Source organism: Lipotes vexillifer, unplaced genomic scaffold (genome assembly GCF_000442215.2).
Source record: "Lipotes vexillifer unplaced genomic scaffold, Lipotes_vexillifer_v1.1 scaffold382, whole genome shotgun sequence".
Classification (NCBI taxonomy): domain Eukaryota; kingdom Metazoa; phylum Chordata; class Mammalia; order Artiodactyla; family Lipotidae; genus Lipotes; species Lipotes vexillifer.
Window position 1 is genome coordinate 5,901,841 of NW_006780611.1, and position 20,368 is coordinate 5,922,208.

A 20,368-nucleotide genomic window follows, 5' to 3' on the forward strand; every position below is an offset into this window, starting at 1 on the left:
TTTGGGCCTCGGGAGACCGTGGTCTCCATCAGGGAGGGGCGGGGCGAGCCCTGGAGCTGGGCGCAAGCTGCAAGAATGAGGGGCGTGGGAGTCAGCTGTCCCCGTGAGCGTTCCTGTGCGGAAGGAGAGCACACTTAGCCCTCTTCCCGACGGGGGACAGAGCAAGGTTCCATGTTCATGGGAGGGAGACACTCACTGTTGCTTTTGGCTAAAGTTTCTTTATACATGTATTAACATGATTAAATACACAAATATCTACCCTGTGCTGAAAACTGTTTGAGATGAGAATTTCATCTACTTTTGCTTAGCCGGCTGTTTGCCGTGGATGGTGAGTGGTTGAGAGCTCTGCAGCCAGACATGCCTCCACCCCTTATAGCTGTGTGGCCCCTGTCAAATTACTTAACTTCTCTGTGCCTCACTCTGCCCTGCTGAGTTAGCTCAAGTGTTGTATGGATCAGGGTAGGCTGGCTGCGGTTACAAACAAGGCCAGCATCCCAGGGGCTTGCCCCATAATGATGTCAAAATGTAGTGTGGGTGTTGGGGAGCTCTGTTCACAGTCATTCAGGGACCAGGAGTCCCACCACCCCTGGATCTTATGTGTCTGCCAGCAGAGAAGGGAACAGAGCACAGAGGACCCTCTGGTCAGCTTTGTAAGGACCAGGCCTGGAAACATGGCCGTCACTTTGCCCAAATTCTTTTGGCTAGAATGCCTTGATGGCTGCGCCCCTACAAGGGAGGCTGGGGGGACCAGAAGTCTGCAGGGGGATCGCGCTGTTACTCGGAGGCTGGGAGGCTGTTGCGCCCCGGGCTGGAAGAGCAAGCGGGGGGAGGTTACACAGAGATAAAGGAGCTACTCCCCACCACGGCAGGGCAAAGGGGAGGCGGTATTTTTTGGAGACCAAGAAATTGCCTCCACTCCTGATGCTGTCTCGGAATTTGCGGGAACCTCGACTGCTGTGCTGAGCCGGAGCTACGGAGCCATGACAGCAGGTCCCCTGGGAACAGCCTGGCCCTGCCCTCTTCCCACCTAAAGGGCACAGCTCCCTGGGCGCAGCCCTGGGGGGCAGCTGGGAAGATGTGCAAAGGGCAGGTGCGGGGTTGAGAGCCACCAGATGAACGTCCAGCCAAAGGGCAAAGGGTGTGTCTCATTCCAGGGCTGTGGGGTCACCTGGGTGGCCAGGCAGAAGGGGAGGCTGCACATCAGCTGAACCACATCGTGAAGGGCAGGACGAGGTGGGGACCCTATCCTGAAGGCCAAGTGTTTAGTGGGGAAAGATGGAGGCAGGCCCAAGTTCTAGAAAGATCACTCTGGCCACGGGGAGGAAGATGAATTGCCAGAGACGGGGAGGGAGGCACAGAAGTGAATTCAGGGCTGTCTCGGTGTTCTAAGCGAGAGGATGGGGTGACCTTCCCTGGGTGATGCCTGGAGGACTAGGACGGAAGTGACAGGTGTGAGAGAGATTTAGGAAGTGAACCCGCAGCTGAGGGGCTATGCTCTGAGGGGGCCTGCACCCTGGCCCATGGCGCCCGGACTGAGCTGTGTGACCTTGGGCCAGTGGCTTACCATCTCTGAGCTTCAGTCATCTCTCCAATGGGATGGCAATGGGGACCAAATGATATAAAGAGCGTACCTGGCATAGATAAGCATAAAAATTAGTAGCAAAAAGATCATATAGATTTGAAATTATTTTCTGATTACAGTATTAATGCACACTCATTTTAGGAGACTCAGAAAATCCAGAGAAGCATAAAGGAAAAGAAAAGACAACAGCAAGAAAGCAGCCATACCCCACTCAGCAGAGATGATAAACTTGGTGGTGTGGTTTTTTTCATCCATTTTCTAGGTGTTTCCATGATCTCGGTTAGCCGTCCTCACCCTCATTGCACCTCCTGGCCTCCTCCTCTCAATGGCTCAGCGTTTGCTGACCCTGACTCACCCTGCTCCACTCCCTCCAAGTCCCCGCCTGCCTTATGAAGCAGGAGGGCTAGGCGGCAAGGTGGTGGCCAGCGCCAGGCTGCGCAGGCACCAGGAGCCTCCTGCAGTTGCCCGTACAGGGGGAGGGGCATTCTCTCACCCGGCGGGAGTGACAGGGACCCCCGGCAAGGCAGGGAGCAGCTGGGGCCAACGTGACACTCTGCCAGCTCGCGGGGTCTGCTAGTGAGAAGAGGAAAGCCCCCGCCAAAATTGGGTAGCTGGAAGTGAGTAGGAAAATAACGTTCAGCTCTTTCGAAAACACAGAATTAGAAAATAGGGAGAATATAGACAAAAGCTTGTCAGCATCCATCGTTCACTCAACATTTATGAGGCACCTGTGAAGCGCCCTCTTTCAGACCTTCGGGTTAGTCTGGCAGGTCTCGTTTACGCTGGAAGTAAATTAGTGCATTAGCTCCCACACCTCAGTGACCTGGCACATTGATGCTTAGTTCTTATTCACACAAAGTCTAGCATGTCTAGCGGCTCTTCTGGACAGTTCTCTTCCAAGTGGTGATTCGGGATCTGGCTTCCAGTTGTGGCTTCATCCCTCAGCAGGGTCCCCCGGGACCTGCAGAGCACAGGACCGCACACGGGCTTCGGCGGGCTTCGGCCCAGAAGGACACACTTCTGCCCACAGCCCGTGGCCCAGGGCCGGGCCGTGGCCCCAGCTAACTGCACAGGGGCGGACAGAGTGGGGAGCATGTGCGTGTTAAGCGAGCCTGGCTCACTGAGGGTTAAAGGTACACAACCGTCAAGTCTGAAGGAGGCCGTTGTGAAAGGAAACCTGGTAACTGAAGCCCAGCAGGATCTTTTAGCACGAGATTTCAGGAGCAGTGCGTTTGGTTTTGGAGAGACTGCAGAGAATAAATTACAAGATGAAAGTGCATCCATCCATTCATTCATTCATCGGCGCGATCATTAAGCAGGATTTTCTTGAAACTTTCTAAGTTGCAAGCCCTGTGCTATATTCTGGGGTTTCCAGAAATGAAGGCAGCCTCCACCCTCAGGTTGCTCGTGACTCGGCCGGAAAGATAGCAGCTGCATGCCAGGAGGGAGAGGCTGGGCAGCCTCGGCTGTGGGTGTTCAGAGAGAGACCCCCAGGAGGTGCGATGCCTGATTTGAGTCTTAAGAAACAGTCATCAGCCAGAGGTGAGGAAACGGGGTCCTAGTGAGCAGAGAGGCCCAGAGCCGGGGGAGTGGGAGGTCCCTGGGATGGAAGAGGAAGGATGCTGCTTCCATCAGAAGAGCCTGAGACCCAGAGCCTGCCGGGCACAGGGCACCCCAGGACCAGGGCACAGAGCCGTGGGGGGCACGCCCTTCGGGGGCACTCAGTGTTCTGAGCTCCTTCTGTAGCCTCGTTTCATTGGGTAGAACTCCGCTATTTTAGATCTAAAGCCAACTTTGCTGAAAAACTATGAAGCCAGTGTATTATAAAAATGCACAGACGACTCAGGTAGGACAGCAGCAGCCTGGGAAACTTGCGTATAGATACCAGTCGTGTACAACCAGCTGATCACGCAGACCTGGCAGAATGTTCGGGAGATAATTAATGCCCAATTTATGCACATTTCTTGTTTGGGTAGGTAAGTTGTATGTTAGTATTCCAATATAAAAGGCAAAGACTATTAAAAAGTCCCTGTGTCATGTGCATTGGCCCACAGGAAGACATATGACTCTCGGTTAACGTGAAGCTGGGTCATCTCTGTTGCCTCAACCAAGGCAGTGTTTAGAGAGAAACTACCCTGTGCCATGCTGGTGGAACACCTGGACCAGGAGAGCCTCTGGGTGGGAAAGGATTTGAAAAGGTTGAAGGAACAGTTCAGAAAAGAGAGGGTCGAGTGGGACGTGATGGTCGGGGATGAGTTAGAAGAGCTGTGCGTGGAGGGACTAGATGGGCAGGCCTTTAGCTCTGCATAAAGGACGCCTTCGTGACTAACGTTGTCTAGAACTCCACTGGGCAGTCCCTGAAGGAGCGGGTTTCCCATCTCTGACGTGGCTTCATCCAAGGCCAGACCGCCTCTTATTGGGGAGCGTAAGGGCGGGATTGTGGCCCTGGATGGGGATGGAGCCCATGGTGTCTCATCTGTGGCTCCACCAGGACTGGCTGAATGTGCCATTGGGCACTGCCCCCTTAGGCAGCTGGACATTCTGTGCTCTGAAGGGCAGCTCTCTGAGCCCTCGGACCACCCTCACAGATGGTCCCCGAGAGAATCCCTCTGTCCAAGCTGCATAAGCACCACGTCTCCCTCTGCTGCGGGCCTGGGTCATCAGTGGGGCTTTTGCACCAGACCCTCTAAATCTGGGGTCAGTGGTGCTGGAAGATTCTTCTGTCATTTATGTAAGAATCAAGTGCTAAACTGAGCATGAAAGGGTAAGACTTTCACAGCACAGCAATCGATGTGAACATATTCAGATCATGTGTACAACCAAATTGCTGTGTGTACAATAGATGGGCAGAGTAATCTGATTATATCATAAATTAGTGGCCATTGCCATATGCAAATGCGAGTTTTTATGGGTCCTCTGTTTATGTGCACATTTTTCTTGGCACATCTGTTGCCGAACCCTTTTAAAATTCAACCTTTACAGGCAAGTTGATTTTTTTTAATGTGACACAAAGGATTATATGATGAAGGGTGAGGTTATGTAAGCTGAATTAACTCTCTTATTATTCACATTCATAACAATATTTTAGTTGCAGTTGTGCAATCTGGTCTTCTGTTCCTTGGAGATGCGAATAGAATGTTTATGGTCTTTATTAATGAAGTAATTAAGAAGTGTCTTTTCATTCAGTTCAAGTGTCACGATTGAGAATTTGTTGTTGGGAATCTCGTGAGCGTTGCCCGCGGGGATGGCAGGCCTTCCTTAGGGACACGTGCCCTTCCCGTTCATTGCTCAGCAGCCAGGTATCGATAAGGAAGTTTTCAAGGCATGTTGCTGGGAACTGTGGGTTCGCCCATCAAGATAAACGAGGCATGGTTTCTCCTCGAGAAACCCACCGTCAAGCAGGGAGGGAAGACCTGGACTGAAGCAGGGGAAGCAGAGGTGGGATGTGGTTGAGCCTTTGGGTGGCGAATAGCAGCGGCAAACACCAGGCTCAGGTCCCAGCCTCCACCCGCACTCACCCCGCTCCCCGGTCCTCACCACAGGCTACAGGGATCCAGGGGAGGCGGAGACACAGTGCTTTTGCCTCAGGATGAGAGAGAGGTCCCAGAAGAGGCGCCCTGCTGGCCAGGCCTTGCTTGTCAGGCGGGTGGTCTGTGCACGTTCTCTCAGGAGACCCCTGTAGGGGTGGGGAGCCCCCTTGGGGAGCTTTCTTCTAGGGGTGTCTTTATAGAGTTGCATCACAGCAGCACTCTGGTGGCATCAGGCTGGTCACGGGCCTGATGCAGCTCAGGGAAAGACCCACGGCCCTGGGATCGCCCTAGGAGCCCAAGAAATGGCAACCCTCCCCTTCCCAGGTGCACTGATGGAGAACTAGACTCTCCTTCCTGCAGCTGCCTCATCACCAGCCGCAGGAGAAGCCGTTTGCTAGAGGCACTGGCCCTGCGTGCCACCTGGCACATAAAGCCATTACAAGCCTCGGGCTTCCTCTGGTGGGTGGGTCGCTTTGTTTTGTTTTAGAAGGAAAATTCACTGAATAAAGGTAGAATGGTACTTTTGGGGGTTGCAGGCACTAAGGTCGTACTAATAACGGAAGCCTGGAAAGGTCTGGAAGGGCTTCCCAAATCCTTAGTAACAACGACGGCCCCGGGGGCGTGATTCCAGCCGGCAGGTCTCAGAGCGCCCTCCCCGGCCGTGCAGGCCAGGCGAGGAAACCGAGCCCAGGGGGGTGGGTGGCGGGACGTGGCCGGTGACTCGAGGCCGGTGAGCTGGCGTCTCAGACATCGCTGCCCTCCCTGCCCCTCCGTCGCAGGAGGGGGCTCTCCTCACCTTCTAGGACGGAGTCCCTGATGAAGGCAGGCCTGGATGCTGGGAGGCAGGCGGAGGCGAGACGCGAAGCCCAGGGGGGCCGCAGGGGGGGGGGTGGGCAGGGGGGCCTCGGGAACTTCTCACCCCTCGTCCTCCACCCAGCACCCCAGCCCTTGAGGACAGGAAAGTCGGGTAAATAAATCCGTTCTCCTCGTCGTTACTCAGTTGGGAGGGTCGCAGGGGACCCGGTGCTGGGGCGGCGGCCAGCGTGTGGTCCTGCAGCATCTGGCTGGCAGCGGAGAGCAGAGGGGGCCCTGCTTCACACAGGAGAGGCCAGGGCGCCTGGCTGCGTCCCACAGGCACCGACAGCAGCCGGATGCAGCGTGAAGCCCCGGACGTTGTGCAAATACCGCCTCAGCCCTCTGAACGCTGAGTTCATCTGGGAAAAGCACCGCCGGAAATGCCATTTTTATCGGTTAGAGGAGGACCGAGATCTTTCCGTGAAAATAAATGCTTCTTTTCTTTAAAGAAAATTGGCAATTTGCCTTAAAATTTTTTATTGAAGTAATTCTATTCTATTTGAATGATGTTGGGAGATAAAAACCCTCCATTATGCCTTTTTTTAAATGAATTACAATTTAGAAAAATCCCAATAATAGAAAATGACATAAAAGGTACATAACATAATTCTTATCTTGTTTTCCTTACTAGTCTCTCTCGTTGGTTGTATGTAATTGGCATCTCCTCAAAGAGAAAATGGGGAATTGGAATCACGTGGCATTCATTTATTTGAGTTTTAAGATTGAATATGCTTTTTTTTTTTTTTTTTTTTGCGGTACGCGGGCCTGTCACCGCTGTGGCCTCTCCCGTTGCGGAGCACAGGCTCCGGACCCGCAGGCTTAGCGGCCATGGCTCACGGGCCCAGCCGCTCCGCGGCACGTGGGATCCTCCCGGACCGGGGCACGAACCCGTGTCCCCTGCATCGGCAGGCAGACTCCCAACCGCTGCACCACGAGGGAAGCCCCTGAATATGCTTTTGGACGGATTTTCTTCTGAACCTTAGCATAGTTCCTCTTACATGTAGGTGCTCAATAAAAGACCGTTGAATGAACGGAAGGGTTGGTTTTAATTTTCCGTGGTCACAGTCGTATTTCTAACAGAATGACAGAGGATGAATCCGGTTGTCTCTTGGAGTGGGCCAAGATCACCTTGTGTGAGGTGACCTTCCTGTTGATCGATGGGCCTGTGGATCGCCTGAGGATCTTGTTACGAGCAGGTCCAGCTCAGGTCTGGGGTGAGGCTCAGGATCCTGCGTTCCTGACCCTGGGGGAGGCCGGTGCTGCAGGCCTGCAGAGCACACAGGGTGTGAGGAGCCAGGCAGACGGAGTGCAGACGGTGTTAAAGCCCTGAGCACCTCGCACTGGTGAGAGTTTTGTTTGTTTGTCTTTAAAGGTAGGACACCGAGGGAAGAGGGCACATTACTTACCAAGAATTTTTACAGAAGTTGGGGGTTAACTATTCAGCGGATATTCATCAGCCCTACGCAGAGGATTATTTCAACTTCATGGGTCATTTCACGAAGCCACAGCAGGTGCAAGAAGAGATGAAGGAGCAGAGCACGGAGAGGGCCGTGCCGGCCGGGTGAGTCTGTGAGCACACGGCCCGGGGGCCGGCGTCCGTTCCTCGTTGACCCTTGCAGCACTGTTTGTTCTGAAGTGGTACCTCCCAGTGCTGGCAAAGCTGCCATGAGATTGTAATACTCGTTCACTGCTGTAGATTCTAGAAATCAGCGCTAAGTCACAAAGCTACAAAGGAGTTAAAGAGCTATAAGCCTACACCACCCTACCCAGTCACACTCTCAGGTCACCCTTGAGAACTGAACCTTTGAGGTGTTTACTAACCTAAGCACCTGGCCCCTCCTCTGGACAAGTAGAATGCAGGTTCCACAAGGACATGCCTGTCTCTACCTGGTTCAGAACAGTGCTTGACGCCTAGTAGGCACCCAGTGAGTATTTGTCCAGTGAATGAATGAAGGAACAGACACATTCTTTAACTCAGCAGTTCAACTTTGGGGACTTTATCCCAAAGAAATAATGCGGAAGAGACCAGCAGTTTAGCAGGTGGAAGGTATGACTTACAGTGTGTTTTCAACAGCAGCAACAAAAGGACACCTGTCAGCTTCCCTGGTGGCGCAGTGGTTGAGAGTCCGCCTGCCAATGCAGGGGACACGGGTTCGTGCCCTGGTCCTGGAGGGATCCCACACGCCGCGGCGCGGCTGGGCCCGTGAGCCATGGCCGCTGAGCCTGCACGTCCAGAGCCTGTGCTCCGCAACGGGAGAGGCCACAACAGTGAGAGGCCGGCGTACCACAAAAAAAAAAAAAAAAAAAGGACACCTGTCAATCCCAGATGAGGGCCTGGCTTACAGAGTGTGGTGCCAAGGAATATGAGGTGGTGTATGCCAGTTTCAACCATCACCTCGGACACTGTGGGAATGTCTGTGATAGAAGGCTAATTGGCAATGAAGTTTTAAACAGTCTGTATAGGGACTTCCCTGCCGGTCCAGTGGTTAGGACTCCACGCTTCCACTGCAGGGGGCTCGGATTCGATCCCTGGTTGGGGAACTAAGATCCCGAGTGCCCTGTGGTGTGGCCAAAATAAATAAATAAATAAACAGTCTGTATACCATGATTGGAACTACACCAAATGTACATGCCTGTCCACAAGATGCTGTACAGAAGGTATCGTGTTGTATTTGGATGGTGGGACTGCGCGTGATTCCTTTCAAAGTTTAAAAGTAGTTACTAATGAAACTAGTCACTAATGCCATATTTTAAAATTCTAAAACAATGGATAAAGAAAATGTGGTACATACATATACAATGGAATATTATTCGGCCATGAAAAAGAATGAAATATTGCCATTTGTGATAACACAACTGGACCTTGAGGGCGTTATGCCAAGTGAAATAAGTCAGACAAAGAAAGACAAAAACCATATGATCTCACTTATATGTGGAATCTTAAAAAAAAAAAAACAAAAAAAAAAAAACCCAAGCTCATAGATACAGAAAACAGATTGGCAGTTGCCAGAGGTGAGGGTAGCGTGGGATGCGGAAGTGGGTGAAATGGGTCAAAAAGCACAACTTCCATTATGATAGAAATAGGTCCTGGGGATGTGATGTACAGCAAGGTGACTATCATTAGTAATACTGTGCTGCATATTTGAAAGTCGCTAAGAAGGTAAATCTTATAAGTTCTCATGCTATGGATGGTGACGGACGGTAACTATACATCCTACAGTGTATACAGATATCAAATCATTATGTTGTATACCTGAAACTAATATAATGTTATATGTCAATTATGCCTCAATTAAAAAAAGGAACATAGGAGAAAATTTTGCCGCATTTGATGTGACCCTAAAGGGATGGGACAGACTTTCTCAATCAGTCTCGGTCCTGGGTGGCCGCCCACCAGCACTCCCCAGGCCTGGGACCCTGCTCCCCGCTCCAGAGGCTTACCTCCCTGGCACTCTCATCTGTGTGTCTGTCCATCTCCTGTCTGTCACTTCAGCTCTCTGTCCCCATCATCTCTGAATGAGTGAATGAGCTGTTGCTAAAGAATCCCCAGAGGAAAGAAGCACTCCAAGGACACAGGGATGAAATGTAATGGCTAAATGGGGTTTAAGAGAAGGGCAGTTTGAACACACCCCTGAATTATGTCTAAGTTACTGAGTTATAAAGCCTGAAGGCAGAGAATGGAGTTGGTGAAATTTCAAATAAAAATATGCACAAGATTGGTATAAATATCAAATATGCCATAAAAGTAACGAAAAAGTGGAATCTATCTTTCCCAGACAGGGCTGGCCTCATTACCCACACGTGTCTTCCCTTCCCTCTCTCCTGCCACTTGTGAGTAACGAGGCTCTGGGAGGGATCTCACATCCTCAGCATCGTCCGTATGGTCTTTCTCTTCTTGTTTCTGTTTATTGTGCGATCGTGGATCTGTAGCTGGGAGAACTACGTGCCACTGGACGAAGCGTTTCAGCTCATCAAGCTCCAAAAACTGATTCACACTCACCCGGTCCCCTGCCACCATCACGCTCTCTTACTAAAGAAGACAAGCCCGATGCGTAAAAATTCACGACCGGCTTCTGTTTCCTCAAAGATGTCAGGTTGCGAAATTGTCAGGTCACTTTGCCCTTCAGGATGGCCCACTTTTCAATTTTGGTGTCAGTGGGTCTTCCAGATAACCCATCAGATGCAGTGTTTCCAGGACTTTTAACCTCCTCATTTATACTGAAGCTTTGATAAGATTAAGAAACAGGAGTCGTGTTCATTCAAGTGACTGAAATTTTGTTTGCCTCTTAAATCTAAGAGGTTTAATTTTGTTTGAAATGGCTTGAATACATTTTAAAAATTCAGAAGAATCGTTTTCTAAACCCCTATTTATTTTCCAGAGTCAGACCAACAATAGTGAACTAGCCGCGGAAGCTCAGCCGGCTGTTCTCAAATGCAAATTACGAGACACAGGAGTAAAACCAACCGGGCTGCACAGGGTTCTCTCCAGTTCTCTCCAGCGTGCCGGCCAGGCTGTGTGTGAGAGGGGCTCTGCGGCCGGACGGCCGTGCCACCGCCCTCTTCGGGCTTCCGTCTCGTTGTCCAGACCAGGGACCAGACACCGTGTGGGCTGACGCAGGTTCTGCCTGGCAGCGTGGCGTGATCAGAGCTCTGGATCCTCACTTATTCTGAGCACATATTTACCCTGCGAGGGAAATAATTACTGCCTGGAAACCAGTCCAAGAAATACTGAACGCCTCAATTTTCTAAAAATATGTATCTCAAAAACAGTTTTGATTTTTTTTATGCCTTCATTTACTTTCATTTTGAAGGATTAAGTGGAATATAATAGTTGTGATCACGAGTAATCATTTTGTAGGATGGGACTGAATTCAAAGTACACCTGTGAGGGAATCCAGGGTGTTGCTGCCCTTGGGATACATTCCCCGGACAGTTACTGCAGCTCATTTTTATCAGCTTCTCGAAGACTCACACCAGCCAGCTGGGAACCGGAGGCCAGCAGGGGAGGGAGACGGTGACCCACGTAGCTTCAGGCTCCAAGCCTCCCTCTCCTCCCAGATATTCCCTCAACTTCCCCTCTTCTGATTTCTGACTTCTCTGTTGCTATGGATTATTTTTTCCAGGCACACTCAAGGAACAGTTTGTGGATATGTATCCACAAATACATATCGGAGGTGGTAGACAATTAGCAGCAAAGATTTCGTGTTTGGCGTTTCTGGCCTATCCTTTTCCCTGAGTAAGAACCTCACAGCCGAGCTCAAGTCAGACAGGCACAGTGCTCAGGGTGGTAGGATGAGCTTCCTGGGACCTGGATGAGCGAGTTTATGGAATATAATCCATCCCCTCTAGGTCAGGTGTAAGACTGTTTATTCCTAAAAATATCCACACTTTTTTATTCCCTTATCAATAATGTTTTTAAGTCTGGGAAGAATTGTCCTGGAAGACTGAATCAGAAACTTGAACACATTCCCAAGAAAATCAGCCCTCGAGCACGATCAGGGGTTACAGCCGGACTCTCTCTCTGTCCCAGCAGGGGAGAGCTGGCTGAGCCCGGACGCTGCACAGGCCAGCACTGTCTTCTTCCTATAAAACAGGGATGATAATTACCCTTCTACCTTGTAGGGCTGTTGAGAAAAATAAATGGGAGAAGGTACGTGAAGACAGCACAGCTTCTGGTTTCCCAACTGAGACACGCAAATTATAGGCTGTGCTTCTTAAGGACAAAGGACCTGGATCCCCGCCCCCATCAGCGCTCACTGACCAGACTCTCTGCCCTTCTTGGTTCCCACTCCCGCATTCCTGCCTCAGGGCCTTGGCGCTGGCTGTCCCTGGGCCCAGAGAGATCTTCCAGGGGTAAATCCCCACTGGGTCCTTGACCTCCCTGCCATCTCTGCTCAAGTGTCACCTTCCCCAGTGGGGTCCCCCTGCACCCCCTTACTGGGAATTGCAGCCCCCCCTACCATGGGCATTCTCAGCCCCGCTTGTGGGTGCTCAGCTAACCCCTGACCCACTGTGCAGGACACTGTTGTCTTCTGTTTATCGTTGCGTTGGCCTTGCCCCAGGGAAAATGTAAATTCTTCTAGGGAGGCCTCTCTCATTCACTAGGTGTATCCTGACACCTAGAGCAGTACCTGGCACGTGATAGGTGCTCAACGAGTCTACGTCAAGAGGATGGAGGTGTATTTCCCGTGTCTGTAATATCACTGTATTTTTAAATGCTTGGCTCCATTTTAAAAGTGCCCATTCTAGTAAAAAGGCAAGGTTGTAATTTCTCTAACATAGTTTTGCTAATGATAATAATAATAAAATGGTAACGATAAAAATGATTATTACTTTTTTCCAGAATACCTTTCAATGTAAATGTTACATCACGGCTGCAAAGCATCTTCAAAGTTCGCTGTCAGATGAAGCATCCAGTCATCACACTAGAATATGATCATGGAACTCTTGTTTGAAAGAAATTATTTGTTTTCCCGGTTTTAGTGTGTGTCTCAAATGCATTCTCTTTCAGGGATAAGCTTAAGGACCACTATCAAGGTATCAGCAAAGGGGCTTCCCTGGTGGCGCAGTGGTTGGGAGTCCGCCTGCCGATGCAGGGGACGCAGGTTCGTGTCCCGGTCCGGGAGGATCCCACATGCCACGCGGAGCGGCTGGGCCCGTGAGCCATGGCCGCTGGGCCTGCGTGTCCGGAGCCTGTGCTCCGCGGCGGGACAGGCCCCAACAGCGAGAGGCCCGCGTACCGCAAAAAAAAAAAAGAAAAAAAAAGATATCAGCAAAGCACTCACCAAACTAGATAAATCCAAAAGCGGCTACATATCCTTATGCAAGATGCAGAAGTTGCTGCAGGAGCGCGGCTGTTCTCTGAAGGCGGAGGAGCTGGCCGATCTTCTAACCAGGTTTTCTATGATGAGGCAATACGTTTCTCACAGCACTGCAAATCAGGTTGTCGCATTGCTTTCGTGAATTTCTTCTTTTCCCGTGTGCTCAAACAGCCTTTCGGCATTGAAATAACCTCCATGCCACCAAAAACTCAGTCTCTATCTGTGTACAGGAGTAGGACTGTAATGTTGTACTCGTAAAACTTATATAGTACTATAAACCGATGTGACCTCCATTTAAAAAAAAAAAAGAATGAATCTGCAAATACTCCTCTGGCTGGGCTACGTTCTAATGGGTTTGAGTCAACTCAAAGCAAAAAGAAAGCAACTTGACAAATCCATAACTTTTCCTGGTGTGTCTCAGCAGCATAACCATCCTTTTCTAACATTATTTTCATTTCCCCCACGTTATTCATGCACTTGGGCAGGAGTCAAGTCGTCCTGCAAGGCTTATTCAAAACAGCAGCCCCCTGCCCTGCCATCCTCCCCATCTCCTGCCCAGAGTCAATAACTTCCAGTGCTTTAATTCGTATCTTTTGGTACTTAACTCAGTACTTCTAAGTGACAAACTTATATAGGTACTTCTTGATTTTTCACTTCTAGGCAGTGTCTATCAACTTCCTACCAGGAAGATGCGGATTTAACTCTTTTTCACCCATCACATAAGCACCAACCACCTCACCCCGCAGCCTCCACCACCCCGTGGAGACACACGCAAACTTACCCTGTTGTCCCCCCCCATATTGCTGTGTCACAGTTTGGTGTAGTTCAATATTCAGGCTTTCTATTACTGTGACTAGCTGATCACTTTTCTTTTCCCATAGAACATGCTGTTTTCCCTGGAGTTAATAATAATTTTTCCTGTTTGCTCAGTTTCCATGTAGTTCTTATCACTAATTAAACCCCCAACTCACCCCAGCTTGTGAAATCTCTTTCCAGTATGTTCAGACACCTCAGCTGATGTGTCAGCTTCGTCTTCTTGGACGTCCCTTTTCATGTTCTTCAACTCTCAGAAATGTTCTTGATTTACTTCATTAAAGAGTTCCTCTCCTGTTTGTTTCTTTCTGAACCTCCTGTTGTTACGGATTAGTGAGCCACCCAGAGTGTCTCCTTATATTTTAAACCTTCCCTGTCCTCCATCTCTTTTTCTTCTTGCTCCATCTTCTGGGAGACTTCCTCAGTTTTAGTTCGCGACCCTTCTTTTGAGATTTTTGTCTCTGCCAATCATACTTATCATATTTTAAATTGCCAGAACTTGTTTTTATTCTCAGAACATTCCTTTTCTATAGCGTCCTGTTCTTGTTTCTTGGATATACTAGTTCATGTCTCTGAAGATATTAAGAATAGATTTTTTTTAAGTTTTCTTCACTTGAGAAGTCTCTCCTCAGTGTTGCTTTTTTCTGCTCTCTTCCATGTTAGACATTTTCCTCAAAAATATGCTCCTATTAAGAATGAGATGCTAAGAGATAGATGAAAAGTTCTGCACAGATGGGGAGAGCTAGTCAACTTCACTTTGAACCGCTTTGGCAGGGGGTAATCTGGCGGCTAGTTTCCTTGGAAGACTCCCAATGTCAGAATCTTTAAAACTTTTCTTTTGGGCTGGTCAGATTTCCCAGGGATTAGGGTTGCCAGATAAGACATAGAGGGCCCGTTTAAATTTGAATTTCAGATAAACAATATTTTTTTTAGTATAAGCCATGCGATATTTGGTACATATTTATACTAAAAATTATTTTTGTTGATCTGAAATTCTAATTTAATTGAGTATCCTTCTAGGCTTCTGTTTGTTTCTTTGTCTTTGTAAACCTGGCAACCCAACCAGAGAAGACTTGTTGGTCTCCTGCTGCCAGCACTCTGGGAGCTGACTGGGAACAGAAGGCTGGAAGTTTCAACAGTCAGCATGATAAGCTGAATAATGCCCCCAAAGATATTTAAGTCCTAATTCCTGGAACCTGTGAATGTCACCTTATATGGAAAGAGACTTTACGGATGTGATTAAGTTAAGGAACTTGAGAAGGGGAGGTGATCCTGGGTTATATGGGTGGGCCCAGTGTGATCACAAGTGTCCTTATAAGAGGGAGTCAGGGAGGGATTTCACCCAGAAGTGACCACAGAGGGAGAAATTGGAGCGATGTGGCCACAAGCCAAGGATCGCCAGCGACCACCAGAAGCTGGAAGAGGCAAAGAACAGATTATCCCCTAGAGCCTCCCGGGGGAGCACAGCCTGGCTGACACCGTGATTTCTGCCCAGTGAAGCTGATTTCCAACTTCTGGTGTCCAGAACAGTAAGAGAATAGATGTGTGCTGTTTAAAGCCACCCACTTTGTGGCATCATGTTATAGAGTCATAGGAAACTAATAGAGTCAGTATAAAAGCTTTCACTTAACTCGAACCCTCCCTGTTTTGAACTGTGACAAACACTTACCATCTGCAGAGAACACCCCTCCAGACCCTCCACTGTGTGTGGCGGGCGGGTGAGGGCCAGGCACCCAGCCTGGGGAGTCTGAGGAGGGGCACGGGGTCGAATTGCGTCCCACACAGGCTTTTAGCCAATCCTTCTCTTTTAACCCCACTTTCATTCCTACGTCTAGGTGTACCTGGAGCCCACTTCTGGAGGCTCTGAGGGTCTGCAGGTGTATCGGATACCCTTCCGTGTTCCTTCTGTTGGTCCCCGGAGGAGATGTCTTGAACCTGACGCGTCTGTTCTCCCTCATCCATCAAATTCCCAGCAGCTGTTATCTTCTTCCATTTTCTCTCCATCCTTCGTGTTTTCTGCCGGTGTTCTGCAAACTCCAGCCAGCATCAGAAACTCGGCTTGCTGGGCCCCTCCCTCGGGCTCTCTGAGGTAGCGGGCCTGGGAATCTGCATTTCCAACGAGGCCCTGTGTGGTGCTGCTGCTGCTGGACTAGAGCATCCCAAGAACCACTGTCTGACGCCTTTTAAAAACGCCTTCCTCTGTCACTTTAGAAGGAACGGAGCTAGTTATGTGCGTTCAAGCCACTTTAACTGCAAGTCCTATCCTCTTATAATTTTAAACCCAAATAACTCAGAGTTGATTGGTCCTCCTCGGACTGCTTTTGTATGCAGTTTCTGACTTGTGGTGTCCCTTAGCTGTGCTGGCTGGAAGTTCTCTGACTAAGTGCATGGGTCTTATGTTCCTCTCTTTGTGAGGTGAGGATACTAGCACCCCTCCCTTCCCTTTAGAAAATGTTAGCGGTTGCTCTAGTGTTTGCAGTGCACAGAATAACTAGCCTAAGTCCACCGTCAAATAACACATTACTACGCGGGAGGTGCAGGCGCCTTATTACAAACTAAGTGTTCCTGAATCCTCTCTCCTGTCCCCTGTAACATCGCTCTTACTCATGTCACTTTTCCATTTGCTGTAGTCACCCAATACATTGTTATTGTTACTTTGAACAATGATCTATTAGATCAACTAAGAATAAGAAGGGTAAAAGATATTATTTTACCTTCATTTATTCCTTCTCTTATGCTCTTTCTTCCTTTAGGTAGATCCACGTTTCTGACCCGTCTGATTTTCCTTCTCTCAGAAGAATGTGTTCTAGCATGTTTTGAAGGGCAGGGTGGCTGGTGATGAACTCCCTCGGTGATTGTTTGTCGGAGAAGGTATTTATTTCTCCTTCACTTTTGAAGGGTAATTTCACTGGTTACAGAATTCTAGGTGGGTGATTTTTTTTCCTTTCCACACTCTAAATATTTCAGTCCACTCTCTTCTTGCTTGCATGATTTCTGACGAGAAGCCCCATGTAATTCTTATCTCTGTTCCTCTGTAGATGATTCCCGCCCCCCCTCTGGCTTCTTTCAAGATTTTCTCTTTGTCTTTGGTTTTCAGCAGTTTGAGTATGATATAAGTGGGTGTAGTTTTTGGTATTTTTCTGCGTGGTGTTCTCTGAGCTTCTTGGAAATGTGCCTTGTGTCTATTATTAATTTTGGAAAATTCTCGGCCGTTATTACTTCAAATGTTTTTTTCTGATTCTTTTTCTCCTTCTGGTATTCCAATTATGAGTATGTTCCACTTTTGAAACTGTCCCACAGTTCTTGGATGTTCTGCTCTGGGTTTTTTTTTTTTTCTACTCTTTTTTTCTCTTTGCATTTCAATTCAGGAATTTTCTTATTGACATACTTCAAGCTCACTGATTTTTTCCTCAACGATGTCCAGTCTACTGATGAGCCCATTAACCGCATTCTTCATTTCTGTTACACTGTTTTTCATTTCCAGGATTTCCTTTGATTCCTAAGAAGGAGTATCCATCCCTGCTTACATTAGCCACTCGTTTTATGTGTTGTCCACTTTTGCCACTAGACTCCTTTACAATTTAATCATAGTTAGTTATTTTAAATTCCCTGTCTGATAATTCCAAAATACATCATGTCTGAGACTGGTCCTCATGCTTGCTTTGCTGTCTCTTCAGACTGTGTTTCTTCTTGCCTTTTAGCATGCCTTGCAGCTTTATTGTTGTTGAAAGCCAGACATGACACACTGGGTAATAGGAACTGAGGTAAGCAAGCCTTTCACGTGAGGTTGTATGTTAATTCGGGCAGGAGGTGGGCTGTGCTTAGTGCTGCTGTAGCTATCAGTGCCAAGGGCTTGGATTTCCTAGAGTGTCCTTGTTTCTGTCCCTCCTCTTTCCTTAGGCTTCCCTAGGAACTCCTCCTTAAATAGAGTCTGTGTTTGCAGATCTTTCCTTTGTAACCCACTGTTGTTATACTGGAGCTGGCTTGATGTGGTGGTAAGGTATGGGGGAGGGGAAAGATTCTATACTCTTATGATGAAATCTCAGTCTTTCAGTGGGCTTGGGTCCCTGGGCTGCAACCTTCAGAAATGTTTCCTAGCTTTTTTTTCTCCCTCAGATGAGACAGGAAGTCTAGAGGGGGCTGGAGTTGGCTCACTGCCTTTCCCCCAGATGGGATAAGGCTTTGGTAAATTCTTTTCCCTTGGAAAATTATTACGCCGAAGCCTCTGGGCATATTTCCCAAGCATTATTATTCCCCTTCCCCTGCCAGAGCCAAGAGGAGACCATCTTCAGATTTCCACTGTGATAACCTAGTGGGGTTCTTGAAGGTAAAGCCCATGAAAGTAGCGGGTCCCTAAGACTGGGCCCCCAGGGGTTTCTCAGCCTCACACTAGTCTACACACAGCCTCCACTATTGCTCAAGTTATCACTTAAGTGTTCCTACCAGCTCCAAAGGCCTTTGCTCCAGGAAGAGCAGATCTTGGCTGTAATTCTCTATGTTCACCCATCTCTCCAGATTTTGGGGTGACGTTTTGCCCTGTGACCTCAATTTTCTGATGGGACCAAGAAAAGCCATTGGTTTTCAGTTTGTTCAGCTTCTTTCTTATTGTGAAGATGAAAGGGACACTTCCAAGTGTCAGAGCTCCCCCACTTCCTATCACTTTCCCTCTCCATGTCCCATCTTTTGTCAGCTACAGTTTTTCTTTGGAAGAGCTCGTTAAATTTAACTTCTAAATGTCCTACAGCCACAACCAGGTCCTCTCCGCTTGGTTCATCGCTTGATTATAAAACTCAAAAACCATTAAATGGCATTTCATGATTATGACTATGTACATATTCATAATTCATAATATTCAATGTCCGGGTAATGAATGAAAATTAGCTTTCTTCTCAGTGGCACTATCCCTGGGCATCTGTGTCCACCTTGTTGTAGGCAAACCTGTGGGTACCCATGCATCTTTTCTAAGCCATTTGGGGAAAGGCAGTTCTTCACTGTAAGCTGCTTCCAAGGACATAGAGAGTAGGGTGATTTCTTTAACCATTGCTGTTTTCCGAACACGGGGCTCGGGTGAAGTTCAGAGTTGTCAACCTTCAGCTTTCCCTGGAATTCTGCACCACTTTCTGTTCTCTCCATTTTTCTCCTGCTGTCCTCCATCCTAGAGCCTCACTCCCCACTCTCCCGTTCCAGGTCTGTCACCCAAGAGTGTCCTGGGCTGTCCCCACTATTCTCCAGGGTTGGATCCCCTGTTTCTTATATCCCACATCTTTTTATTTATTAATTTACATTCTTATTTTGCTGGAGTACTTCCTGGAGTAATTTCCTAAGAAAGTGGGGGGACAGGAAATAAATTTTCTCAGTTCTTTGTCTGGAACTATTTTTTATTTTCCTTCACACACATTGTTAGCTCGCCTGAACATAGACTCCTAGGGAGAAAATCATCTTCCCGCAAAGCTTTGAAGGACAGTGCTCCATCGTCTGTGTGTGTGTATGTGTATGTGTGAGTGTGTGCAAGTGTATGAGTGTGTATGTGAGTGTGTGTTGAGTGTGTGTGTGTGAATGTGTGTATAGGGGAAAGAGGACCATTTCATCCTCAAATGCCTGTATGTTCTTTTCTTCCTTAAACATGGTCTCCTCTCACTAAATCTATTTCCAGCTGAACAAGAATTCAAATGCATTCAGTGAATAAACCGTGGAAAAATAGCACCAGATAAATAATTAGCTAAATGATTACAAGAGAGTCTTGTTAAAATGTAGTTAGGCTTGATACTTTTATAAGCAATGACACAAGGGCTGTGGAATTTCTGTAGTCCACCTGTCAGTGGGGTGATCAACTTTTTTACGAATCAAAACCTTAATAAGGATCCATCGCTCAGCCGCTTGTTTCTTCTCAAAGACCTCTTGATGATAAACATCTCTGTTATTTGTAATTATATGTAGATTGTTCTTTTCTAGATCCAAAATAGACTTTTCTAAATAATACTGAGATTAGCATATGCATTTGATTTTATTACTAAATTTTAATACCAAGTTGGCAATTTATCCTGCTGATGAAATAGAGCTGATTATCCTTTTCCTCCGTGTCTCCGTCGTGTAAGCCAGCAACGCGGGGCCTGTGGACGGCAGCTCTGCAGCTGTGGGCTGGAGAAGCACAGCCCTTGGCTTGTTCTCTTTAGGAGCAGACACCCGAGTCGCTGGAAACTTTCCTCTCTGGCTTCCCGACGTTCCAAGCTGTTCTTTGACACAGGCTCCATCCTGCTGAAAGGAAGTTCAGGGGTCAAGGTGCCAGCAATCCTCAGGGAATCTAAGTTACAGAAATGTGAACTTTGAATGCAATTACGCTTTATTTTGAGTTATTTTACATCTTTCATAAATATGCTTTATATTCTCACGAAACATGGATTTGCTCTCGCAATGTATTCTTGTAGAAGGCTCTCGCGATGTATTCTTGTAGAAGGTAAAGGGATTTTCTTCTGTGTTGGAGTGCTCTTTTTCTGCGTTGATGTCCTTGTTGAGACACAGAGACGCACACCCAGATGGAATTTCTAACTGAGAAAATACTAAACGATGTAGGTTTTGGAAAAATATGTTTTGAGTGCTTTCAGCTTGACAGCATAATTTCAACCATTCTTGAAAAAGGATTTAGCATCTATTTTACTCAGTTCCTCTTTTCCTTTTCACTGTCTTCATTGTACTTCCCTTATTGTCAGATTCCCATTTCACAGTGCAGGCCCTCGTTGGCTAAGGTCCCGATGACCACACCCCTACCC

The 20,368-nt window shown here is 48.1% G+C and overlaps 1 protein-coding gene across 1 annotated transcript in view; it reads left to right on the forward strand.

Moving 5' to 3' along the window:
• Positions 1-20,368, forward strand: part of EFCAB6 (EF-hand calcium binding domain 6) — a 234,631-nt gene that overhangs the window by 170,828 nt on the left and 43,435 nt on the right. Inside the window, 3 exon segments of the mRNA XM_007454091.1 lie at positions 7,340-7,528; positions 12,479-12,504; positions 12,734-12,863. Coding sequence (XP_007454153.1) covers positions 7,340-7,528; positions 12,479-12,504; positions 12,734-12,863 — 345 coding nt within the window.